At 56.6% G+C, this 26,197-nt stretch overlaps 4 protein-coding genes across 4 annotated transcripts; 2 read left to right on the top strand and 2 right to left on the bottom strand.

The window, feature by feature from the left end:
- Positions 1-1,026: 1,026 nt before the first annotated feature.
- On the bottom strand, positions 1,027-2,001 carry SLS55_010458 (uncharacterized protein; the record flags this gene model as incomplete). Its single annotated transcript, XM_066781840.1, has 2 exons — positions 1,027-1,501; positions 1,994-2,001. 2 exons carry the CDS (start codon positions 1,999-2,001, stop codon positions 1,027-1,029), a joined length of 483 nt encoding a protein of 160 aa, XP_066628123.1.
- Positions 2,002-3,653: 1,652 nt separating this feature from the next.
- Positions 3,654-5,800, bottom strand: SLS55_010457 (uncharacterized protein; the record flags this gene model as incomplete). The annotated part of the gene is given in 2 exon segments (XM_066781839.1): positions 3,654-5,777; positions 5,792-5,800. 2 exon segments carry the CDS (start codon positions 5,798-5,800, stop codon positions 3,654-3,656), a joined length of 2,133 nt encoding a protein of 710 aa, XP_066628122.1.
- An 8,056-nt stretch (positions 5,801-13,856) lies between these two features.
- On the top strand, positions 13,857-15,112 carry SLS55_010456 (uncharacterized protein; the record flags this gene model as incomplete). Its single annotated transcript, XM_066781838.1, has 2 exons — positions 13,857-14,024; positions 14,090-15,112. The coding sequence occupies 2 exons, from the start codon at positions 13,857-13,859 to the stop codon at positions 15,110-15,112; spliced, it is 1,191 nt and encodes a 396-aa protein (XP_066628121.1).
- A 6,190-nt stretch (positions 15,113-21,302) lies between these two features.
- On the top strand, positions 21,303-23,558 carry SLS55_010455 (uncharacterized protein; the record flags this gene model as incomplete). The annotated part of the gene is made up of 2 exons (XM_066781837.1): positions 21,303-21,309; positions 21,361-23,558. 2 exons carry the CDS (start codon positions 21,303-21,305, stop codon positions 23,556-23,558), a joined length of 2,205 nt encoding a protein of 734 aa, XP_066628120.1.
- Between the last annotated feature and the right edge of the window lie 2,639 nt (positions 23,559-26,197).

Raw genomic sequence — 26,197 nt, 5'->3', positions numbered from 1 at the left:
TTCGACCGAAAAGGTTGTCGCATCTCACACCCCGGGCGCTCGCCCGCTTCCTTCAGCCTCACCGTTGTTGTACAATGCATGCGCGAGATCATGCGAAGACAATGACTTCTCCCAAAACAGCACTCCGCACTAGCGGCAAGAGGTTCGAGATTCTTTCCGCAGCTTTGCTTGTGCCGGTAGTCGAGCATGGGGAGAGAATCTCGCGTACGCCTTCCCCCACCGACGCGACCGACACACCAGCCTGAATGAGACTACGCCCAGCATTTAGTCTGCCTAGTGTTACTTTCACGTTGTGCGCTTGCGACTGGGAGGTCTCTCATAGCCTCAATCACACACTGCCCGCTTCATCTGCCATCTCTCCACTGGGCCAGGATGTCCAATGTCTCAGTCACACACCACATCGATCGGCATTCAGCCTGTCAGCCAGCTCGCGTACGCGGACCAGGCTGAAGAAACTGCCAAAGGACGCATCACTGCCTAAGGCAACGGTGCCGCTTTACTGTAACTCAACAGGGCTCTTCGCTCCTTCAAGTCTTGCCTGTACGGCAGCAGGAGCTGTAGCCGGACCTGGTCAGCTCACATGCTTCTCACGCGCCCCCTGCAGCTGCTTATGCCTCGCCCGGGATCTGCCTTGCCCGTTTCGCAACGTGGCGGAGCCGTCGCTGCATCAGCCTGTACCGTCATTCTGCACGGAAATGTGTCCCACAGCAAGGATCGCACGCCGTCCGAATGGGTTTCCCTGTGCGGCGAGTGCGGCAGTGCTGGCTGTAAGCAGTCTCAGCTGCCATCGGACTCGTCAATGTGGCGCCGAGCTACCTACACAGCGGGCGATGGCCGACCTCCCACTTCACGCAGCAATTCTTTAGTCTCTCCGCTCGTAAAAAACCACCGGGCCGGCTTCTTTCACATCCATCACGCGGGTAGGCTTCTCGTCATCCTTTTTGAAAATACGTCCATGAAGAGGGGCGAAATCAACGTATCGCCAGTTTACAGAAAGAGGAACTCGTATAAGCAAGGATGACTGCTTTAAGGGCTGCTTACCCGCGCCGACCCCGTTCCCTGAGATCCTTCTTTATTCGTCAGCAGCCCCCTAACACTCGGAGCCTCCCCACCCACCTCCTCCGCCTGCGAATCAATCGCAAGGTCTCCACTGCGCCCTATTACCGCCAACTCCTGATCCAATAGCACCGGGGGCCTCTTCAGCCTTGGATGCTTCAAGTCAGCCAGATCGAGCAGCGCAAGGCGCTCATCCGGACCAGTCACCGGGATTGCTTCATCTGCGCGGCTCCACGTGCCGGCGCCCAATTCCTCGTGAGCAAGGCGCTGCAGCTGCAATGTCTCGTTGGTGCACCACTCGAGACGGGAATACGTGTCGAGGTTATAGTGCCGCTTCTGCAACCAGGAGATGAAGGGCTCGAGGGTGTAGGAGATAACAATGATGGTGCCGCCGAGGGCGAAGATGATGATGATGCCAAGGAGTGAAAAGTTCATGTAGACGGTGCTGCGGATTTTCTGCGGTGGTTACAGGTGTAAGTGGTCTGGTTCGGGAAAAGAGGGGAAAGACTTTTACCTGGTTCTGGCAGATTCGCTGCTCATCTGAATTTTCTGCTGGTAGGAGGAATGAGCGCAGCTCGGGGTCCGACGGACCCGTTGCGGCGTCAACGAATATCCTTTGCATGAGAGCCAGGTTGATGGAAAACCAATTCTCAACCTCCAATTGCCATTGATTTGGCGGAAGAAGCGACTGGTATCCACCAAACAGTTGGGCTTTCGCTCTCAAGGCAGATGTTCCGTAGTTTCCAATCAGGTCTGCCGCTGACTGCAGGTCACCGATTAGGATCTCACGGAGCCATCGAGCAATGTGACCGCCCTTCTCGTTGGCGAGTCTGCCGGGGGCCTGGTCGTACCTGCCCCGTAGAGTCTCACATTGCTCGTTCGGGGGGAGGTTTCGGTTACACCACTGCTGTTGGGATACGCATCCAAGGACCGATACCGGTTCATCTTGGACGTACAGGTAGACGGTGCCGTCGAGGGAAGGATCTGAGCGGTTGAATCCGGTGAAACGTTTGGCGGAAAACCAAGGATCGTCGCACTGTCCCATGTATATGATTGAATCAGAGGAAAGAAATATCAAGTCGAGGTCTGCATGCGGTACAACAAGTTGCGGAATGGGCTGGAAAGCTGAATCATCCGTGTATGTATCGTTGTACCAGTAGGCCTTCATTGAACTACGCCATAGCTGTTAGGTGATTCTACCATGTACGATTAGCAACGTGGAGAATCATACCCTAATATGTAATCAGATGATGCAGCTGGGCTGCTCCAATAGTCGAGGATTTCGTCCAATGTCTTCTCTGGATGCTTGTAAGTGAACGGTGAAGACGGCGGCCAAGGCTGCCCAAGAGACAGCGTCCGGTACGTCAGGGAATGACCGTCTTCTGTATAGTTGTATTGACTTTGGTATCCTGTGATGTTGATAGGAGCACAGTGGTTGATGAGTCTAAACTCTAGACGTTGGTCCGGAGGAGCGTTGACACCCAGATGGCGATGAGAGTCAAGGAAGCCAGTGTCCAAGATTAGATTCTGGTCGTCCAAGAGGCACATGCTCTTATCGAAAGGACAACTGGCATTGGTTTGAGCCGTGAATGGAAGTCGAGGCTGGACGAACGTGTGGCAGCTCTCTGGATTGGATATGTTGGAATAGCACTGCTGGACGTAGTTCGCAGAGCTCGTAATGCGCTCTGCTACGTAAGAAGTCGCAGTTGTAGAGACATCTTGCACGCTCTCCGCTGTTGCAGAAAACCGGAGCAACCCACAATTGGTTCCTTCAACGAGAAGCTCGCTTCCAAGCGCACTGGATACTTTGGACGAGAAACCGCTGGCCACTGCGAAGGCCGCCAGACACATGGAGGCGAATAGGATGAGCGGGATCGTGCGATGATAGGCTCGTTTTGCAATATTCCTCCATGCTACAAGTGCCTCAATGAGGCTAAAAACTCCGCTGACAGAGTTGGCAGCATTCCTGAGGATCGCCTGTCGTTGATGATGTAAGCCGTCCCTGGTAGTTTCCGTCGAGTATAGGTGATGAAAGGCGTAGCAGGCGATCCTCCAGAAACTGGTACCGACAATAGTAATGAATAGGGCGACAAAGGCGATCAAAAGGGTTCCGTCTCGTTGGCTTGGTGTAATCGTGGCTCCAAGAATTTTGCCACGAGACCAATTCGTCCACGTGCCGAGATGCACGGTGTAGTATGTCGGGGTTGATGGACTGGTGCTCATCCTTGACGAAGTATCATGCGGAGCCGGAGCACAACTCTTTGCGTTACAGTTCGGACTAATGCCTCATGTCTCTCATTAAATACGCCTGGCGCTAAGGCAGCGCAACTCTACCTTGTTCGCACGGGCTCGCTGCCTCAAAGAAGGCAACCATTTTCACGTGCCGATACACCGGATGAAAGCGCAGACATCACAAGGCTGTGGCGGCGGAGCGTTGGAGCTGAACTGATATATATAGCCTCGCCAATACAGCCCTGTTGGTGGCGTCTCTGGCCCCGGCATACTGGCCAATTACAGTATCGACGCACGGCCTCGCTCCTATTGGCGATACACCACAACAGGAAGGAAACAATCTCAATTCTATAACTCGTAACAATTTATTTTAGGACCACATCCGTGTCCGTCAACTCCTGCTCGTCCCATACCGATTTCGCGACTCGCCCCAAAGCCTTTCTCGTCATAATGCCGTCGGCTTCGCGGTGAACCCAGAGCACATTGTAAAATGCGTAGTATCCCTCAACGTTGCCGAAGCCGGGCCTGGATGAGAGATTCCATTCTTCAAGATAAGAGCTCTCATCAGAATCATTGCGCGCACTGCCTTCACTGATAGCTACGAGCTCACACTTCTCTCCATAAGCGGAGAAAGTGCTTCCGTGCAGGGGCTCGTTCAAGCGGAGCACACCGGCCCACAGACGGGAATTAGAGTCTCGGAGCTCCACGCAGAGCACCTGCCGCATATCGAGGCCCGGGATCGCTCTCCCTATCAGGAAGTGGGCGCCCTTGCAACGAAAGTGCAGAAGTGGAGGCCAGGAGGTATGCGGCGGTGCGTCCGAAAGGGTCCGGCCTTGCTGCGGTGCTGTCGGCGGCATGGGGACAGGGTAGTTGAACTTGACTCCCTCGGCGGCAGCGTGCGCGTACCACGAAGCACCGTCGCCACCGTACTGACAGCTCCACCCGTGGTCGGCCAGAGTCACGGCATCTGGGATAGCTTCCCTCCAAACGGGGTACCCGCTCTCGATGCGGCGCTGCGACCGTCGTAATGCTTTGCCTTGCTGTTCCTGTCCGCTCTCTGCATCATTTCCTGTGGGGCCCATCTGGAACCACTTGACCAGCGGCACGAGTTTCAACGTCGAGCGCCGACCCCACGAGCCGTCGTACACGTCCGCAATATAGTCTTGGCCGGCAACGTAACTCAGCGGATCAGGAGTGCCATGCCAACCGAAGAACGACCAACTCGGCAGGTACCCGTCCCCGTCCGGATCATGCGTAGCTGCCCTACGGGCCATCGGCCGCATGGGCTGCCACAGAAGCGCGACGTCAAAGAAGAACACCGGCAGGCCGTAGCAAAATCCCCCAGGAAACGACGGCGCGATGATCGTCTCGATACCGGCAAAGGCGGCGCATGTGTCGCTCACGAACGACAGCTGGCGGCGATTGTACGCGTGGGCGAGCAAGCTCCACTGCTCGATATCCGGCCACTTGGCGACGCGGAGGACGTTGAAGTCGCGGTCCAGCAGCGGCGGCCGTGCCACGCCGTCCGGCTCGGCGGACAGGTCCTCGCGCCACTCGGCGCGCTGGCAGCGCCAGGCCACCGCGGTGTCCGTGAACAACAGCAGCCGCCGCGAGCACAGCTGTTCCTGGTACGTCCAGCCGCGCGTCCCCCAGCGCGACCGCCTTTCAACGTCTACCTCCTGCTGCTGGAGGACGGGCCCGCAGTGTGGGAGGTTGAGGAGCGTTTGGGGGGAACTACGCGGCTGTGACCCGTGGCCGATGCCTCGGAGGCCATATGCGGCGTCATCGCCGCCGGCGGCGACGATGGTGCACTGCGCGTTGGCGTAGATGGCGCCCATTTCCTGGATGGCCCGGGCTTTGGTGGCGTGGTCGTCTTGCACGATGCAGAGCCGGTCTACCCAGAGGAAGCGCTCGTCGAGGATGCGTAGCAGGCGCAGGGCGTCTCGGATTGTCTCCGGGATGTTCAGGCTCGTTGTGTCTGCCGTTATCGAACCCGGTTGCTTCAGTGCCCGCACGTTTGATAGGCGCGTCTCGGCTGTGTCCGGGAGAAGGCCCCAGACGTAGGACAGTGCAAAGTATCGGACGTTTCCTGGCATTTCAACCAAGCAACCTTGCTCAACGTCAAGGAGGAGGAGCTTTTCGACCGGTGGAATGCTAGACAGCTGGCGGCACGCGTCTCCATGGTTGCCTTCGCAGTAATGAAGCCAAGACTTGATTCTTGCGGTATCGATCCAGTTTTGGTTGACGAGGATGCCGTGGCTCTGGCCCTCGGCGTTTGGCCGCAGAGGAATGACGTCCATTATGAAGTCACTGTAGTCCTCATCTGTGATCTGGTACTCGCTTGCTGGCTGCCGGAATCGCATGAGTTCCATCTTCGTCTCCGGCGGCATCGGCTGAAAGTTTACGATTTGCTGGCACGTTTGGCAGTCGTCCCTGCGCTGCATTTCTCCGTAGGTGCCGAGCGGGATGCCATCGAAGCTGGCGTTAGACTGGATAGTCCTACCAATAACATTGCACGTTTCGCAGCTCATCTTTCGCTTGTTGGAAGGATGGGAGTAGCGATCGGGTTGTCTTGAGTTAAGTAGTGTTTCCCTCCTCTCGGCCCCACTGGCCCCCACTTCAGCCTCTATCGAATTCCACGCTAAAGTTCATCATTGGTCTTTCAGGCCAGCCAATGTGGGGAAGCGTCGATGGGGGCCGGAAGTATTACCTGACGAACCCCACTTGATTATTCAACCATGTCATAACGTGAATCTACCGAAGTGCCGGCAGCTATCTCCGACGTCTCTTTGCACCCTGGTGCTAGCCCGCTGTGGGGAATCGCCGTCCTATGGTCTTGTCGGTACTTCCGTTGCTGGCTGTGGAGTGTTTTAAGGCGGCCTTCTAATCAACTGCATCCTCTTTGTTCCCATGCATGGCCAGGTCGGTAATATTCAACCATATATTCGGACAATTGTCTCTACTTCGGTTGTTTAAAGCCTCGCTGCGGCTATGACCTGCGTACATATTACCACTTCCAGTTACGTTTGTAGCGACCGAAGTATTCGTAAAAGACCGTCGTAATTTTATTACAGATTGCTCGTTGTGTCATCGGCTTGTCATGTTATAACGGAGTTTTCAATTTTCAGCGGATCTGTCATTTCATGACAGCGTGACACCTACTACGCCAAGTGTTTTCCCGGTGTGGAATGCGACACCAGCACTACTAGGTACGCCGTACCTGCTTGTATTATGTTTCGTGGAAACTCTTTAGGCTCATAATGCCATTCCTTCCCCGCTTATCCATATCTGTGTTTGCATACTCAGACAATTAGCGCGCGGTGTTAAATGTGGACAAAAGTGTTTTCATGTAATTGTATTCTGGAGATTATACTTTGGGATACTATCAAGATAGCAATGCTGACGGTGTAAAATATGAACAAATTCGCCAAAAGAAACGCCTACATGGCTTCACGCTATTACCTCCAAGACCGGCGCATAACACACCCTCAGGAGCTAGACACATCTGGGGTTATCATTCACAATCGAGTCGAGCCATCTTAGTCCCACCGCCAGATCATCCTTTCCTATAGTCTCGACAAGCGCTGCCAAAACAATTTTTCCACTCAGCTGCTGTCCCGTACCACAAGCGCCCGCACCCCGGTCCCACCCATCCAACCATTCGCAGCGTAACCCCGGGCAACATAGGCGGCAACGATAGCGTCCCAGAAGTACAAGCACGACGGAAGCAAAACAAACAGCCACGCACCCTAACCCACCGACCAACCAACCCTACCCCGCTGTCACCCGTACTCACCTCCCAAGCCGCTAGCTTCTCCAACGCAACCCACAGCCATACAAACGCCGTCCAAAACGCCAACCCCCACACTACTGCAACAATGCACCACCTCCGCAGTCGTCCTCGCTCCCGCCCCAGCTGTCGGGCCCGCATTCTCAACTGGACACCACCCGGCCCCTCGCCGCTGCGACACGTGATAAACGCCGATGACATCGACGATGACACCGTACGCTCCGCCCTAGCTTCTGTTTCTCCTTTCCCCCTGTTCTATCTCCAACAAATGCGTGGATTAAAGAAAACTGTAAACTAACACCCCACTCTCCCCCCGAATTAGCCATCCCCTCACCCCACCACCCCCCACCACCGCCCCACCCTCCTCCACCTCATCCCCGACGCCGACTCGATCCGGCAATGGGAGGCGGGCTGGGCTGCGCGGGCGGCCGAGGCGGCGGCGCGGCGCGAGCGCGGCGAGGAAGCCGACGAGGAGAAGGCGGCGCGGGAGGCGAGGGCGGCCAAGGTGAGTGAGAACCATTTACCTACCCACCCCACTTGAAGTGTTGCACTACGTGCGGACGACGGATTGCTGACGTGCACGCAGCTGCGGCGCCGCGAGTTGCGGAGGAGGACGCGCGCGAAGCCGGTGCCGAAGGGGCATTTTGGACGGACGGCGACGGCGGTGGAAGACGAGGGAAAGTAGGAGGAAGTGGACGCGGGCAGGTGGAGGTAAGGTCCCCCCGGGTTGTCCCCTTTCTGCTTGGCGTGAGACTGAGTACGCTGGCAGGTGATCAGTTTGCCTCACGGGTTTAGACTGACACGATTGGGACGATGATGGACGAGCGGGCCGGAGCCGCCTTCTACGTAGGCAGCATGTAGGATTGGAGTGCATGCCGGACGTGGAATAATTGCTCGGGCGAACTTCGTGCCAGATTTGGGATTGGCTGCGGATCCCCCGCATGTTTTTGGGCCGAGAGGCTAGCCGGAAGAGGCGAACTTTGATGTTACGACGCAGCTTCGCGTGCTGCCGGAGAAGGTCGACGACGAGACGGCTATTCGTGCACGATTTGGTGGGGTTTGCTAATGGATGTTGCCATAGATGGAGGGCTTCGCTGATGGGAGTTCATACTGGAGGTTTTATCATCATAATGTGTATAGGTGGATGGCCAATGAACCCATATCGGGAGCAAAAACATCATAGCAAGCGATACACATATTACGGAACGGATCGATGACGGCGAAATATTCTCCGGCTTTGAGAAGCAAGTCTTCCGGGCTCCATGCGAACGGGAAACCGCCTGGCTCTTCCGTTAACATGAGCCGAGGAAAGAGACAAGGGGATTAGCGCATGTACAAGAGTGGGGGAGTTGAGCTGGATACATGATTGGTGTTGATGGGTAGGGCTGTCGGGAGCAGGGAGCGGAAAGCGGGGTCGCTACCTATCTCCAACCACGAATACGTCATTGGAACAATTGGCTGCATATCCGCACTTCACAGATAGAAACCATGCCAGTCGCGCGCCCAACGGCATGCGGGTCAGAACGCCACCATCGAGTCCATGCCAGTGACATCATCAAAGCATACAATACATATACCCAGCCAGTGGCAACGCAAGTCCCACCATCCAGCATCACAAGAAAACGCCTTTGATCCACTCACCACAGCCCCCACATCGCCACCACACCATGCCCGCCATGTCCGAGCCATCAACACCACCTCCGCATGAGCCCCTCTTCCTCCACTCCCCCTCCATCCAGCAAACCCAACCACCCTCCTCCTTCGCCTCCCAGCCAACCCGCGGCAACACGACCTGGCACACGCTCCTCACGGCGCCCGACACGCCGACAGACACACTCACGGCCGGCATTGCGACCTGTCCGGCAAACGGCTCGCTCGCGCTGCACCGCCACACACAAGCCGAAATCTACTACGTGCTATCCGGCGCCGGTGAAGTCGAGGTCGAGGGGAGGAGGAAGGATGTCGCCAAGGATACCGTCGTGTGGATCCCGGGGGATGCGGAGCATGGCGTGTTTTGTGGGGAGGGGGAGGGGTTGAGGTGGTTGTATGTTTTTGCTGAGGGTAGGATGGAGGATGTGGTCTATCGGTTTTCTGGGGAGGGTGGGGGTGGGGGGGAGTGAGGGGGGGTCGGTTGGTGGGGGTGATGGAGGGTTGGGGCTTGGAGGTGTGAGTTCTAATCAATACTGGCATAATCATACACGGAGTCGTTCTCGTTCTCGTCCCAAACCGGCCTTATCGGCCACTTGCACGGCTGCTGGGTCTCGCCCGCGAACTCCGATCCATCGGCAACAGTCGAGTTGAGAGGGTCAGGAGCGCTGACGCCCTCCCCCCACTAGACGAGGGTATCCATCAAGCTGACGGGCCAGGGACCGGGTTGAAGGGAGTTCGTGCCGCAGTGTGCGGAGTCCGGGATGAGGAAGAGGCGGTACCAGTCGGCCAATGCGTCGACTGATTGGTTGTAGGCCTGCTGGGGATACATGATGGTGCGACCGCTGTCGAAGTAGTGGATGGACGAGCCGGCGGATACGGAGGGGTCGGATTCGCCGTGGTAGTGGAGTTTGCCTGTTTGCTGGTGGACGTGGCAGGGTTAACCTTAGCTGTTCCGAGGGGAGGGAATGGGGATGGGAGGGACGAGCGGGCGGGCGGACGAGCGGAAGGGCTCACCTCCCCCGTTCTTAAACGTCTTGAGATCGGGAACAGTGGTTTGGAGGGTGTCGAGCTAACGGTTGTACGCGATGTTCATCCGCTCGATAAGCGCGTCGTACGTCACGCCATCCGAACTCTCCAGGTTGTCTTCGTCGACCAGTTGCGGAGGCCGCAGAGATTCTCGGTGATGGGGTGAGGGCGCGTCAGGAGACCTGGGAGATCTGAGAAGAAATCAGGCGCCGTGTGACGATGGTCTTCGAAGATGGAACCTTTTGTACGAGCATGGTCGATCAGGGCCTGATTCGACCCCGGCAAGCTTGGTGTTGTACTCCCACACCTCACACCGTGGGCAGATCGACTGCGACGAAACCAAGTGACATTTTACGAAGAAAAGCCGGATGAGCGTGATGTAAGTTTCGTGGGTTTCCTTCGCGAAAGTCCTTACGGCCTACCGACTGCTTCCTGGGCTGGATGGGGGGAGCGATTTGTCATCAATCGACCGTGTTGCCACTGGGAAGTGGTGTCGGAGCGTGTCGCAGAATACCCGACCATGGACGGCGCGGCACGGACGGCCGCTTTCCACCATCCGCACTACGTAGCGAGGCTGCCTAGTGGTATTGTTGAGTTTGCGGCGCGGAGCGGGAGGCTGCTACGCCGCCCCTGCCCATTATTGCCGTTCCCGATCGATCAAGGCCAGCGGTGTCACCGCAGATGCGTGGTAGACATTGGTTGGCGAAGACCAAGACACGGGTGATGGTCCAGTCGGAGCGGAGCGGAAAGCTACAGCTCCGCCCCTTCAATATCTTTGCATACTATGCCTAGCCGAGGATGCTAGTCGTACCAATATGAGCTGAGCTGAATGAAGCCAGAGCATGTGCCACCGTATGATATGCCTCGCATGAAGCTTTCCGAGATTTCATCCTGCACTTGACCTTGGGCGCTCTCCTTTTTGCGCGCCTGAAGTTCGACACACGCTAGATCACCGCTGCCTGCGGAGCCGTGAAAGCGTAATTGCTTTCAGTTACACCGATAGGCTTCGTTCTTTTTGTGGGCAACGGCAAGTGATTAAATTGTGACTGTTACAGCCGCTAACGCCTGGTGGTGTCCGACATCGCTGGTTGTGGATCAATGCACGAGCTTCTTCCATCTCCAGACAGGGTACAATCCTGACTATACCTTCTCAAGCACATTATCGTAGTAGTGACCCGGACTTTGAATGTTGTTAGCCAGCAACAAGAAGCGGGTGCACGCCTCTCAGGGCAAGTCATATGATGACACGAAAATATTGTGATGCCAGAGAACACTCAGATGCAATCAAACTTCTACCGGGATGAGCCTTTGCTCCAAGAGACAGTTCACAGACCGCGAGGCGCAACTCGCGATAAGTATGCCCGAATGCGCCGCCCGCTATCACTTCCTTCAATACTTAAGGACCTTTTCTTCCACATCAGCCAGGTTCTTCAAACTCATCATTCTCACCAACGGTGAAGTACAAGACCACTACAACCTTATGTCTGTCCCCCCTGCCACCATCTATCAGGAGCTCTTCCTATCGCCTCCCGACGTGGATATCACCCTCTACGTAGCCGTAATCTCCATATTCAGCCAAAGACACCTGTGCTGACTGGCCTACCGTGGGGATGTCCAGCCAAACATCAGCTACCAGAAGCATAAGCTGCAAGGGAACGCAGCCAATCAGGCTGAAAAGCAGGCGCAGGAGACGCTACCATCTGGCACTGGTACTCGGATGGGTTCCATTGGAGCCTGCCAGTATCGCCCAAACCGATACCGGCAAGCCTCTCGACCTGGCGGTAGTCTATGAAGCTTTGCATCGCGCAGGTCATGGTTTGCCTCGAGCTTAGCCTCCAGCGTAAGCTCCAACCGGAACCTCCGTTGCGGCACTGCAAGTGACGTTGAGCAAGTAAGCCGGTCTCCCATCGATGTCGTCGGCAATTGGCGCTAACTTTCATTCAGCTAAGAGACCTCCATCGTGGACTCTGGTCGGCTGAGTAACCGTTGTCGACGGATGCCGAATCCGTAAGATCATCTACAGGGCTCGGAGCTGCTACGACTTGGAGAGCCAACAGACCTTACGGAGGACAAGGGGATCCAGAATGCAGGTAGACTACGACATACATATCTATCTTCCAGGTAAATATGGAAAAAACTTCTTATATCTGCGTGGTCACATAGAAAACCATCGCCCATCGCTCCTTACCAACGGGGACCGTCCGACGCGCAGCGGCGATGTGATTCTTAACTTCGCAGCTGCCACCCTTTCGGCAATCCTGCGGCGAAAGAGAACAACCGAGTCGCCCTAGCCCACATGACGGCCAACAGATACAAGGACAAGCTACGCGGAAGGTTGGTGACGGCCTTACCTTCCCTAACAACGTCGCAAGAGTGTTCCAGTCGGTCGTCGGTGACGACATCAACTCGGAGGGCGCGGACATTCTGGATGCTGTGGTGTCGTTTACTGGACATACAAGTGCAGAACCCTGCTCTGCCAATACGTCGGAACCGAAGGGTCCACTGGAACGGCCTACTACACGGCCGTTCCTGACGATCTCTACAGTACAGCATCTCCGACAGAACCACCGGAACCCAATACCAGAGGTATCGGAACCGGCGGGCCTGAGTCGCCCCGATCAACACCTAGAACGCACTTCTGCGATAAGTTCTTCCAGCTTCGGGGCGCCTAAGGTTGTGAGGACGAGGCTGCAATATATCGCGGATCAGCGCATTCCAAGGAGCCAACGTTCTGCACGAATTCATGCACTACTGGGACGTTGGTTTCAAAGAGCGTCGGAAGATGAATGTGTTAAGCTTCTGCACGCTAGTCTGATTCATGACCGCTCGCATTGAACTCCCTATCCGGTGGAGCGGTGGCCTTGCAACGGCAAGCCGGTCAAGGGCCCGAGCGCCCAAGCCCCCGGTGATGAAGCGGCTGCCTTCCAAGGTGCAAACGTGTTCCACGAATACATGCACTACTGGGACGTTGGCTCCGAAGCGTTTGGCAATCATTTCGGCATCGGTATCCCACGCCTTCCTCGGAACTTTCAAACTCATCCCCTGCCAAACACTGCGTTCCACTCTCCAGCGCCACCAACTTCAAACTGGGAGGCTTTTCCAGTGCGAAGGCAACCCTCCCATGCCATTCCGACAGGCGCGGCACACGCCAGTTCTCAGCGCCCGAGTGCTAGCACGAGGTTTGGCATCAGGGCCATAATGCCCACGTGAGAAAGCTTCTTGTATCGGTGTTATGGGTCGCTTGGGCAGTGCGGATCAAAGACGTAGATGATCGCCACGAGGCGGTTCGAGCCGCATAGAGGGTGGTCAAGGAAAATCCGGCGTTTTAAATGCTGCGAAAGATGGTGGACGAGATGCCAGTAGTTTTTTTTGATGACGAGAGCACTTATACCTTGCCTGTACCCAACTGCATTGTCAAGCACTACCAGTCCAGTCCAGGTACCGCCAGATCGTGGATCTACCGTGATCATATAACTATTAGTGTATGGCCAGCTGGTGTCTTTGTTTATCTTCTAAAACAGTCGTATCAGACAAATGAAGATGGCTAAAGCTCTATAACGTGCCCCTTTCAGACTAGTGATAAGATAGTATATCGTTGTCCGCCTTCTGATTACACATGAGAAATGCATCCCAAAACTTATAATTCCCAAGTTCGCGAGTCCAACATGCATGTATGCACCCCCGGGTGGCGGTAGTAGTAAACTTCTGACAGAGACGGCTACAATACCATCTCCTTGGAATTATTGGCTACGGGATGCTGCAAGGTCTCGCCCATATTAGTAGCTTAACCCAAGTGCAAGGGTCCTATACCGGGTGCGGCTGAGCACTTGGGATGTGATATTTTTTCTTCGTGCCATGGCGTAGAAGATGATCCGAGACCAGACAGTCTCAGGCCAACTTCCATGGTCCAGCACACTGACGTTCTCTGAAAGACTTCAATCACTCTCTCCATTCTAGAACATGCATAAGAGCCACCCAGCATCTTCCATACAAACGAGCAGTTTGCGCCCTTTGCAGCGCCCTCCCTTTATAACCAGCAGCCACCTCTTTTTTTATGTGCCCAACTACACGAATCTCGTTGCCGTTTCCAGTCTCAGCCAGCATGGACGACTACCTCGGCAGCGGAACATCCGGCGAGGTCAAGCGCATCTACAGTCTGCAGCTGAGACAGGTCATCGCTGTCAAATCAGTCCGACTACCCAGCAAACGCGGAACCAAAGAGGAAGTCCTCATCATGCGCGAAGCCGAAATCCACCGACTCCTAAACCACGTACGTACGCAGAAACGCCTTCACCAAAAGCATGACCCACACCAACCCGCTTACCCAACTCAAAGCCCAATATCCTCCCCTGCTTCCACTACGACGTCCGCGCCACGCCGACGGGCGACGAGAAGGCAGAAGAACCCCGCATCCTCTCGCTCGACCTCGAGCTCATGACGGGCGACGTCCACGACCTCGTCATCAGCGGCGCCGCGGCGGGCACAGACAGGCTACATCTCGCCGATGCGCTGCTGTGGCAGATGCTGCAGGCGCTCGACCACCTCGCGACGACGGCGCGCCTGGTGCACCGCGACGTCAAGCCGGCCAACATGCTGTACCGCCGCCTCGACGACGACTTCGTCTTCAAGCTCGCCGATTTCGGCGTCGCGAAGCCGTGGCCGGATCAGGACGACACCGCCTCATGCCCGACCTCCTCCCCAGCTACCACCACTACCACTCCCTCGTCCCCATCCTCGTCCCGCTCGCCTCGTTCTACTTTTTCCTCCTGGGCCACTACCCCCTCCTTCGCCTCCTCCGCCACCCGCACCCCTATCCTCGGCACCCCCCGCTACTGGGCCCCCGAATGCCGCCGCCGCTCCCCGCAGCAAGGCCCCCCCGCAGACGTGTGGGCGCTACTTGTATCCGTCCTCTGGGTGGCGCAGCCGGAAAGTGTTTTCGGCGGCGACGCGGATGATGCAGAAGATGGTGCGGGTGACGGCGGCGGCGGTGGAGCTGGCAACGACGGTCGTGCGCATGACGGAGATGAAGACCACCACGCTGTTGTGTCCGTCGTGGAGGCGTTGGTGGCGCGGCCGGAGTTTCGGTACTTAAGCGGTATGGCGGTGACAGAGCCGGGGCTGCGCGCCACGGCGGGGGAGATGTTGGAAAGGTTGGGTGGGGGTGGTGGCGGTGAGGGGGGAGAGGCGGGAGAGGCGGGAGAGCGGATGTCGTGGTCGTGGGTGGGCGACGGCGAGGTGGGGGAGCGGATGGAGGTTGAGACTTGGGAGGAGGGGCCGGATCGAATGGAGCTGGAGGAGAAGGGGGAGGTGGTGGTGGTAAAGGAGATGGAGTGGGAGAGGGGAGTTGTGGGAGGATGAAGTCGGGGCGGGGCTTGCTCGCTTTTTCGACTTTTGAAGCGAACTTTGTTTGCGTCTGACCTGGTTTTGCCTCCTCATGTGTGCGCTAAAAGGGAATTGAGAAAGCCGGAAGTGTAGAGAGCCGTGTGATTCGGCCCTGTTATCCGACATCCACGAAGGCCGGTGGCGCAAGGTGGCGGAGGGCAGCCAGAGGTAGCGGAGAGGGATGCGAAGTGCGATTTAGCTGAGCACACATGTCGGGCAGAGTGGCATTAGAAGCTAAGCATTCCCGTAAAGTCTCTGAGTCTATCAGTGCTGCATCATCCCTTGGCACTTGGCACTACAAAGTCCTGTTCCATCTCCTTGTGCAATATGAAGTACGAGCGCCAGCGCGACCCAGCTTTGCTATTTTGCTCATACCTCCATAGCCGACGCGTACATACTATATATGCCCCGTAGCCGATTAATAGAGGCCGTTCTTCCTCAACAAGTGCCTGATCACCGCCTGTCCATCCCCGTCCTCCCGTGCATTCTTTATGTTCACCCGCGGGAACCATCTCCCTGTGCTCCTGGTGTATCTCCCCAACTCCTCAATGCTCCGAAAAACTCTGACCGTTTTCTGTTCATTCTCTTTCTGTCGAGTATATTCCTCCAAATTAATGCGCGGGTACCATCTCCCTTTGCTTTCGAAGAATCTCCCCGTCTCCTCCTCGTTCTGAAACATTCTGAGCATTTTCTGTTCATACTCTTCCTTTCGAGCCCACTCCACCAAATCAATGAGATTGACGTACATCCGACTCAACGCCTCCTGACACTTCATACTCCCCCTGGGCAATGGAGTGATCCCAACAGCCCTACATAGAGCGTGCCAATTCTTCAAATCATACTTGCTGCCGAACCAGATTTTCAGCTCATCCTGCAGCGCCGAGTTGTATTTCGATGTCGCATACTCGTAGTGGGAATCTCCGTCCTTCCAATGCATATGCGCACGCAACGCCGTAAACGCAACCGACGGAGCGTCTTTACGGTCGTACTTGAAGCCCTCTTCTCGCTCGTAGGTCCAAAAGAAGTCGTCAAGGGGCTTGACCCTCGGTAGATTTTGCTTGGGTTTTTTTCCATACTTGTCGAACATGTAGCGACCCAGTGCTTCGGGGAAACAGAAACAGTACCGACGTGCAACCTCTTCGCGGAACTCAGGAATGTCGATGCGAAGTTGCAGAGCCTCTAAAGGGGGAGAGGGCTTGTTGCAGTCCTTACAGAGCGTGGTCTTGGACGCAGTCGATGCTCTGGGACCTTCGTATAGGCGACTGCTGGTAGCAAAAGGCCGCTGGCTTGGAGGTCCGCCAGCAACTGTTTCTTTAAACACTTCGGATCAGTCATCATTACAAGGTCTACATGTTGCATCTCAAATGCTGTAGCAACGGGGGACGACCCATAGCCTGTGGTAGTACATACCAGAAGTAGTCCGGAACAGGGAGCACCCATTATTGGCTCTTCTTGGCCGTCTGAACGCCGCTTTTGTTAGTGACTATCTTCTGCGCCGAGTAATAGAAGAGACTGCATACCTTGCTCTAAAAGCCGAAGCTGGATAGACGGCCATGTCATACTGCTGATATGGAACTACGATTCCATCTTTTCCTGGTTTACGAGGACCGTCTGTGTGAGGTAGAACCGAAGGGACTTTGCTGTGTGAAAGCCTGAGCCATGTGGCAGACTGCTTCTTCGGGTGTGATGGGCGAAGCCGAAACATGATCAATAACGCTTATCGGCGTCTTCAGAAGCTTGCGGTTACATGGGAAATATCCTCTTGATATCTGTAGCGCACCTTTTCAACGCATAGGACTAAAGTGCGTTCCGTTTGTTTATGATCCCCTTGCAGCTACGTTGGGCCGCACTTGTGCAACCCCATCCAAGGAGGAATGCATATTTTCGCGTTGCCGATCAGCGGCTGGTGCGACATAGAGGGTTGCGATCGCATCCACGACTCGCGGGAAACACTTACGACACCACAAAGAAATAATAGCGAAATTGAGCCATACAAGGGGCCGAACCTCAATTGTGCCACACACTGAGATTGGGGCTACTTTGCGATCCCAATTCCGTTGGCGACTCCGGTCATGCGGTGTCTACATTGTACCAAGAACGGCCTTGCATATGCTAAGCGCCGTGATACAATGACAATCTGGGTGTCTGTGTTCCTCCGTCAAAGCTTCTCGCACATGGCGCTCAGCCCACTCGACGAAGTGCCACTGCCGATATCCGACCAGCCGAGCGAAGGAGATGCAGCTTGGAAAAATAAGTACCACAATCACCGTTCCTTATCTCACGATACACACCGATTCAACACTGCCATGGCATCAGCTCATCCGCTGGAATTTGACGCCCGACCTGCCGTACCCCAGCCCTTGCGTGATGCATCTGTTCTTCCTCGCCATCATGCCTGCCCCAGTGCGGCCAATCATCCTCCGATTTTCGTGTCAATCGGGATAAACCGCTCTCAACACCTCAACACCTGCATTTTACGCGCCGCCGACGCGCGGCTGTGGTTTGCAAGTGCGACGCGACACATTACTGCATGGCTCCTCTGCTGGTCACATTCCAGACCACCGGTTTCCTCGGTCGCGCCTCCACCCCGCCCCAAATCCGCCACTAAAGCCTCGTCTACGAAATAAGCTCCACCGCCATGCAGCGTGTTCCCGCCTAACCAAACTTGGGGATGAAAAGTGACAACATACATCTCCACTGAAATTGGCTGCATGGGCATGGAAGACTATCAGGGCTCCCCGTCTTGCCAAGTCACCCAAGACGGCGAAGCCAGGGCCAAGAGCAGAACGGTGAACGCCGTGCGCCCAGCTCTCTTTCTCTGACACACAATCAGTGGCCGATGCATCGCCGAAGACGGGAATTGCTGACTGCTTCAAAGAAGCCAGATGGTTAAGAGAGGGTGCTTTGTGCGTTTCGCTTGGACTTCAAGAACAAAGCCGAAATCCCAGCCGCCAATGCGACTGTGGAAGCACATTGTCCCAGCCTATCTGGGGTCATCAGGACGATGGAGCTGACTCTGAAGAAGCGCGGTCACTGCACCGTCTGCGGATGCATGGATGAATAATTGTGTTGGAAACGAGGGCGCAGTGGGGAGCAAGCAGGCCAGAGAAGGTCATACAAGAGACAGAACTATGACGGGGCATATCAAATCGGACAGATGCAAGCAATGCTATTAGAGCCGGAAGCATCGCAGAAAGCTGTTGGCTTTGTCCACCTCGGCTGCCGGCTTCATGACAATATACCAAGTGTTAGTGATTTTCCTTGGCCATTCAAACTCCGTAAGCAGCTCAGCATGTCGACGGATACCCAATTGCGTCATCTTTTCTTGTCCGACTTTGTTAGTTGCACGTCTCTGACGCATCCGTACGGCGTTGTCTTGTTCACAAAGGTGAGCCGTGAAAGCATTACCCCAAGCGCGTTTAAAGAAGGCTCCCGTATTTCTTCCGGGCTTGTATCATCATCTCCTCGTCACGCACACCGCCGTCCCCTCTCTTTTGTCAGTTACCTTCTGCTCTACTCCATCTCGTCCCTTCTTACAAGTGGCTGTAGTGTCCTGGTTTCCCTGGTTTTACCCCGCAGTAACACAAGCCGCAGCACTGCAAGTCAGCTCCTCGACCATCGAAGGCAACCAACCAACTCTACCGCCCGCCATGAACAACGAAGAGTCAGAGGGCCTCTACAGCCCTGTAACGCCTAAAACAAACAGACCAGGGAAGACCCTGCCGAAGAAGGCAGGAAATCCGTCTAATATACAAACGAACTTCCCTCCCAAAGATGAAGCGTCGCGCAGCAGTAGCGATCCAAGTCAGCCTTCGTCGGACGTAGTCCCGGGAAGTGGAAGTGACAAGCGTCCGTCGTCGACCGCGACCGAGGAAAGCAGTCCCGCTCGGTCAACCGTCGACTCCCCGTACGGCACGAAGACGCCTGTGACGCAAGTCCAGGTCGAGCCGGCGGGGAACGAGACCACCACTCCCGTCGGCACCAGCCCGAGCCCGGCCGAAGGGACTGTCACCGTTGTCGCCCCGCCCGCCACCACCCCCCTGTCCCCCTGGAACATGCCCCTCCCGCAGTCGCCGCAGACCGCCCGCACGCCCGGCGGCAGCAAGTCGGACAGCCTCACCGCCGAGCTGCGCGGCGTCTTCGGGCGGTACATGGCGCCCGACAACACCGAGTACGAAGACGCCCACAACGTCGTGCAGATCTTCATGCTCTCCATCATGGTGCGTTTCCCCCTCCCCCTCCCCCTGTTCCCCAACCGATCAGCGTTCCCGCTAACCCGCCCCAACAGTGCCTCTGCCTCACCTACCACATCGCCGCCCGCATCGTCACCACCATCCTCGACACCTTCGTGTGGGCCGTCACGCGCGCCGCCGCCGGCGTCTGGACGGCTGTTGTTGCTATCGCCATGGTGCCCGTCGGCGGCATCGTGGCTTTCTGCGGGCTGGCGCGGGCGGTCGTGTGCAGGATCTTCGGGTCTGCGACGACGGCGCGGGGGCCTGCAACAACAGCAGCGCCCCTCGACACGGAGACGAAGACGGAGATGAAGAGGACGAGGGAGACGGAGACGGAGACCGCGGGCGTCCAGGAGCCTAGCGCTATCGCGGCGCTGGGCTTGAGGTTTAAAGCGCTGTTTGCTCGCGCGGGCGATCATGTGGTGTGCGTGTGTTTGGTTGCGGTGCTGGTGTTTCGGCTGTGGGAGGTCGAGGGTAACTACCGCAATCTGGATTGGGAGCGCGTGGAGAGGGCGGAGAGGATTGACTGGGAGGAAATTGATAGGTGTAGGGCGGCTGTGGGGGCGTGGTAGGGGTGGTTGTGCGGAGGTGGGGTTTAATCGTTTGTGTTTGGCTTGAGTGTGCGGCGGGGTTTTCTAGCTTCGTGGAAGGGTTTGGAAACTGTGGTGAGGGGTTTCCTTGGGCTTGTATGGTAGAGGTCGCTGAGGCGCGTTGAATTTAGGGTGCATTTTTAGCTGTCTGAGCGGAAGAATGTGCGGTGTTGTTTTCATCCTTTGTTTGCCCCGCAGGCCTGCCACCCGTCGTTGCTGGGGAGATCCATGCCATCGGGAAAGTCACCCAGACTAACAAAGACGAGTCACCGATGTCTCTCTCCGCACGACCGCTCAGACGGCAGGGGTTCCGCTGCAGTTTGCTCCCGCCTGAAGCGCGTCGAAATCACCACACGCCCTCTCTGGATTAGTTTCAGCGTCCTCAAGGCGCAAAGGCGCAAGCACATATTGATACCTACGTACTGCCTGGTTTCCCTCAATTCCGTTCTCGCCCAGTAGAAATCGGGTTGTTTTGTCCACATGCATGCGGCGGTCTTGTCACCCTCCATTAACAGTCTGGCGAACATGTTCACTGTACCGTCAAAAAAAAAAAAAAGGAAAGAAACAAGAAACCGCACAATCAGGTTTCTACAAGTACGTGTCCAAAGTGGAAGGAGTTACGCTTTAGCACAGCCCTATGGGCCAGGACAGACACGGTCCAAGTTCCTCAACGAATCGTATCCTCCTGATCGAGAATCGGCCAGGCGAAACAGCGCACCCTGGCTTCTGAGGCCTCCAATTGTACAGCAAAAAGATTGAAGACGAGACGATCCGGGCCGCGGGAAATACTAGCCAGCCTACACTCGGATGTCGAAACATCAGAGCAGCGGGCTTTCTAAAAGCGGCCTGATGCCTTCGCTCCATGTACCGACCTCGACATCCATCGGGCAGCAGCGGTGCAGTGCCCGGAAATTCGCTTGTCGAATGGACGAGTTGAACGATGAACGTGGTTTAGATGTACACGGATGAGGGCGCGATGATGTCTGCGTGCGGCTCTTGTCGCCCTCTACGACGGGAGCGTGCAGCGGTTTCGGGCGCATGCGCCGTCAGATCATGACGGAGGGCGGTCGCGTCACAATCTGACAAAGACCGGTCGTCGCGTTTGTCTGCCATTATCGACAAATCCGTCGAGGGACCTGCCTCCTTTGTCTTCTGTTACAAGCAACTGATGTGACTATCTGTCTACGCGTTAGCATTTCCGCCTTCCGGTTTGTCGTTATTCCCCTTGTCAGTTGGCTTAGCTCTATTTTTGGAACAAAGACGACTGAAATACTCAGGCCGGTCACGGATCAGTCGAGCAGGCCACAGTCATAGCCCACTCAAGCAATGCAGATCACGTCACAGATGAATCGTGGGGCGTCTGTTCACTCGAACCCGCGGAGTTCGGTTTCTGCACAACTAGGCAAGGAGTCGTGGGAACATTACATGAACATCGGCAAGAGGCTACGCAAGGAGCCTCAGCGATCCGACGGCTCGGTCGAGCCTGGGAACATCGGAATCCCGGGATACCCGACGCGCTCCGAGGAAGGCGGGACCGAAGACCATGGCCAGCCCACCAAGCCCAAGAGAGGCCGTCCCAAGGGCAGCGGGAAGAAACTTCCTACAGAAGCAGTCGAAGCAGCCCGGAAGATACCCCCGACAGAGCAGAACCCGGAGCCAAAGCGCCAGAGAGGCCGTCCGAAGGGTAGCAAGAACAAGCGTCCTGCATTGGCGGTCGACGGACCCCGGATCGAAGCTCCATCATCGAAGCGGCCCAGGAGCACATCAGCAGTGCAGCATGGTTCCATTTCTTCCGCAGCTACTGAAAAGAGCTGGGAGATGTCACAGAACATTGGACAACTCGAGCAACCTGGGCTGGATGCTCAACCTAGACAGGATGCGGAGAGTGGCCAGAACGGAAATCGCTCGTCTGCAAAGGACGAGAAGAAGGAGCTGAACAGACTGTCTCAGGAGTACCTCAGGAAGTTCAGGAAAGTGTTGGATAACGGCGGTTCGGAGTGGGGCGAGTATTCCACCGAGTTCCGTTACCCTGCAAAAGGCGAAGAATTGTACAAATTTCTCCAGGAGCTGGATGGAATGGCAGAATACGCACACACGTGGTCGGATGAGGTACTGCGGCGGGCCAGGACGCGTGACCAATACGGAGGCCGGCTCAACCAGTGGACGTGGGAGAAGGTTTTGAAGGAGGACTTTACGCGTGACACTGACGTCATCTCCGTAGACAGCATGGACGACTTGAGGAAGGCACTGGCCGGCGAGTTCAGGAAGCCCATCTTTCACCGGGCTCGCAGGGGCAGCACTGGCGAAACCATCTACAGTCTTGTCGACAGTGGTGGCTTCGACTTGGAACGTTTCTTGGCTGATCGGAAGGAATCCCATGCCAACGACCACGTCGATGTGCATGATATGAGTGAGGAGAACACGATCCGCACGAAGATGAAGACCCTGTTCGACGCTTTCGAACCGACATCCAACGTCCGCCCCCCGCAGAACTTCCTCAGCCTGGAGAACCTGACACAGCATACCTTCTGCCCTCAGGCCATCGCCGAGCACAACCTCCGTACCCGCATCGAAAAGACGTCGACACGTGCAGCCGCCGCCCCCCCACACACCTCCCCCGAATTCTTCATCGCCTCCACCGCCAACACCATCTCCCCCATCCACATCGACTCGGGCGGCGGCAACACGTGGATCAGCATGCTGTCCGGCCGCAAGATCTGGTACTTCCCGCGCGCCGTCGACGAGTCGACCGTGCGCCTCCTCGAGAGCGCCGACAACCTGCACGCGGCCGACTACCCGCGCGGCTGGGCCAAGCTCGAGCTGCGGGCCGGCGACTCCCTCGTCATGCCGCCCGCCTTCCCCCACGCCGTCTTCACCCCCGACCCCAGTCTGGCTGTTGGCGGCCAGTTCTACACGGCACCGCACCTGCCGCGGTCTTGTCGCGCTGTTGTGCAGCAGAGGAATATGTGGAGAGTCTCGAATGAGAGGCTGGGGGATGAGCAGTACGGAGGCCTTGCGAAGCTGTTTGTGCCCGGGGTGGATGCGGTGTTGACGAAGAGGGAGAGGAGGTTGGTTAGCGCGGAGCTGATGCATGTGTTGCAGGATGTGCCCGAGTGGGAGGAGTGGGTGTGGCATCAGGGTGGTGGGGGCGGGCGGGGACGAGACGACGGGGATGATGATGATGATGATGATGAGAGTGACGTGGAGGCGAGCGCTGGTGATGAGGGAAGGGACCGTGCTGACGGCGAGGAAGCGGGCGGTGACTACGAGGCATCCGATGACGAGGAATTTGTCGACGATGACGACGACGATAGCGATGATGGGGACTACAAAGGCTCTCGGCGGCAGCCGAAGCTGCGGGCGTCCAGGAAACCGGTGTCGACGAGGCCGAGACGGAAGTCTGGGAAGCCTTCTCTGCCAGCGAAGGAATTGGGAACGACCAAGGCTTCTCGAGCGGCCAAGACTAAGAAAGCTGCAGCGCGCGCGACCGCAATGACTTCTGCGTCGGGGAGGAAGCAGCCGTACAAGTGTTCGCTGCCGAAGTCGGAGGTGCAGTTCGTGCGGGCAATGAGGGACTTCCGTCTTCGTAATCCCTTGTGATCAGACTCCGAAGCGATAGATTGCGGGGGAGTGGCGGGCAATGGGTGTGGTGTTTCGTTGCGATGGTGAGGACTTGTTGAGGCGGTGTGGGCATAGCGCTGGATGTTGGATACTGTTGTTCTATCGGTTTAGCATCATTAGAGGTAGAAAATCCCCAAAGCTCACCATCAATCATGTTCCTTACCGAACGGCTATATGATTTAATTTTGTTGTAGATATTGAGGTCTTGCCAAGCCTGGTGTGTTTACTCCGAAGAATTCCTCACCACTTGGCGTGGTGTTGATATCCAGGAATATGCAACCAAAGTCCTGTCTCCCGAAGTGACGCAAATGGCTGGTCCGCGGCGTTCGAAAGTGCCCCCGGGGTGAAACGATGCGATGCGGCAGCTGGAAAAGTCCGCACCGTGGAAACAAAGTGAACTTGCCGGTCTACGTCGGACCTCCGCAAATGGGCATTCTTGCCACTCTCCGACCGCGTCACGACAATTTTTGAATCGGAAAAATGCGCGTCAGAGCTTACTGGCGCCTCCATGTCCATGCTAGACCAGTCATAGCCGTTGTTCTCTACTTCATTCCCACTCATGGCCTCACAATCAATCGGGCTGTGGGCTCACGAGTAGGGTGGGTTATTATTGTCTTTTGTTCGTTCTACAGCCGTGGCGCTGTGCGAAACAATGGGCGGGATGGATTTCCATTGATACAAAATTTTCAACAAAGGAGCCGCAAGGCAATACAACAATGGCTAAGTGTCTTTCCCAAATGAAGAAGAATGTGTAATAATAGCCCGTAGCGAGTCTATAAGACCATCCCACCGACGCTTTGGTAAAGCAGCATACACCCAATCTCCAGCATCTCCGGAAACCGAAAGAAAAGTTCTTGACAGAAGCCAGACGCAAAGGCTACTACACACCATCTACCATGGCGAGGCTCTGGACTAATGGCTTGCTCTTGGGAGCGGTCGTTTTGCTAACAATCTTGGCCGAGTTCGCCCTTTCGTTCATTGTGGCACAGCTCCGGATGCAAAGCACATTTCGCTTAGCTGCACTATGGGCTGTTGTCCAGCCTGGCATCTCCTTCTTTCTTATCCTTTCGACGGCCAAACATGTCGGCATCATCAACATTCTGATTGGCTGGGCGTGCACCTTTGCCACGCTGACGGCCTTCAACATGGTGGTATTCAGCGTGGGGCGCCAAGACACGTCTACGACCATCAATGGCATCCCTCTGTTTGCTACAGCCGAAGGTTTCGCAACGCTGAGCATCTTTCCAGCTGTGCTTAAGCTGTTGCACTGGAATTACCAGCGCGAGACGTCACTCTCTACCGAGTGCGAGGCTGGCGCGGTAGCCCTCTATGACCGAGTGGCGCCATGCTTTACTTTGCAGAATGTGTTCATCGTGGTCATGGGAGCTATCTTCTGGTGGACTCTACCATGGATGTTCGCAGATACGATAGATACACCGTTTATGGTTGTATACGAGGACCACCCTCTAGCACCGGAGTACTGGCATATGATGAGAAGGTTGTAATCTGCCCTTGGCAAGATCGACTTGGCAGCCGCAGGCGGCGACGGTGCGAGATGCCAACGCTGGGCGTTGACGCATCCGTATAGTTTTGTGTCACTGTTACAGGTACGCTCGTAGAAAGGTAAGGAGTTTTTCTGTTCTTTCATTGCTCTAGTATACCACTGCATCTGTTTCCATTTCGATTTGAGCGATTCGTACCGCGCTGGACACGGCAGCCAAGCCCGCCTTTCATTATCCGCATTCATCCTTTGTGTAGCACAATAAAAGAATCTCTCACTCCCATCCGCCCATGCCACCCTCACCGTCGCGCCTATCCGCAAGTGAACCAGAATTCCACACCAGCGACGTGACCATGCCTCAATCGCCTCGCGCCCGCAGCCGCAGCCGCGCGCGCCCGCAACGCATCGCCGACTACGAATCCACCACCACCACCAGCCCGGCCACCTCATCGCCTTCCTCCCCCTACGTCTACGCGCCCACACCGACCCGCAACCGCAGCATCAGCCGCGCCCGGCCCAACAAGCCCCGCAACCCCCGCCGCGAGGGCATCAGCGACACCGCCTACTTCTGGCGCAGCTTCCTGATCGGCTTCTTCGTCGGCATCTTCTTCGCCGTGTCATTCCGCGGCAGCACTACCAGCGACTGCATCAACGCCCTGCCCGACCCGCTCTCATCACCGCTATCGTCCCTACTCCCCCCATCATCATCATCATCATCATCATCATCGTGCCCAGCGTGCCCAGCGGGGGGCAGCGGTAGCGACGCCCCCGTCACCCCCGCCCACGTCGCCTGGATATCGTACGTGCCCTCGCTGTGCTGGCACGACGCCGTCGTCAAGAACGCTCTGCCGGCGCCATTGACCGACACGCCCGGCGGCGTGCTCGGGCTATTCGGCGCCGCGCACCTGGGGCCGTCCGCATCCACGTCGGCGAGCGCCGGCACGGAGACGAGTACTGATCAGGCCGCCGCCGCGGCGGGGGAAATTGCGGGCAAGGCACGGCTGCGCGAGCGGCTGCGCGCGTGCCAGGCGCAGGTGGCGCGCGGCGCGGCCGAGCAGCGCGGACTGTTTGCCGAGGGGGACGGCGACGGCTTGGCGGGGGTGTTGACGGAGAAGCA

This window comes from Diplodia seriata, assembly GCF_021436955.1.
Source record: "Diplodia seriata strain FDS-637 chromosome Unknown scaffold_12, whole genome shotgun sequence".
NCBI lineage: Eukaryota > Fungi > Ascomycota > Dothideomycetes > Botryosphaeriales > Botryosphaeriaceae > Diplodia > Diplodia seriata.
Note: the sequence above shows the minus strand (reverse complement) of the source record. Positions and strands in the feature narration are given on the sequence as shown.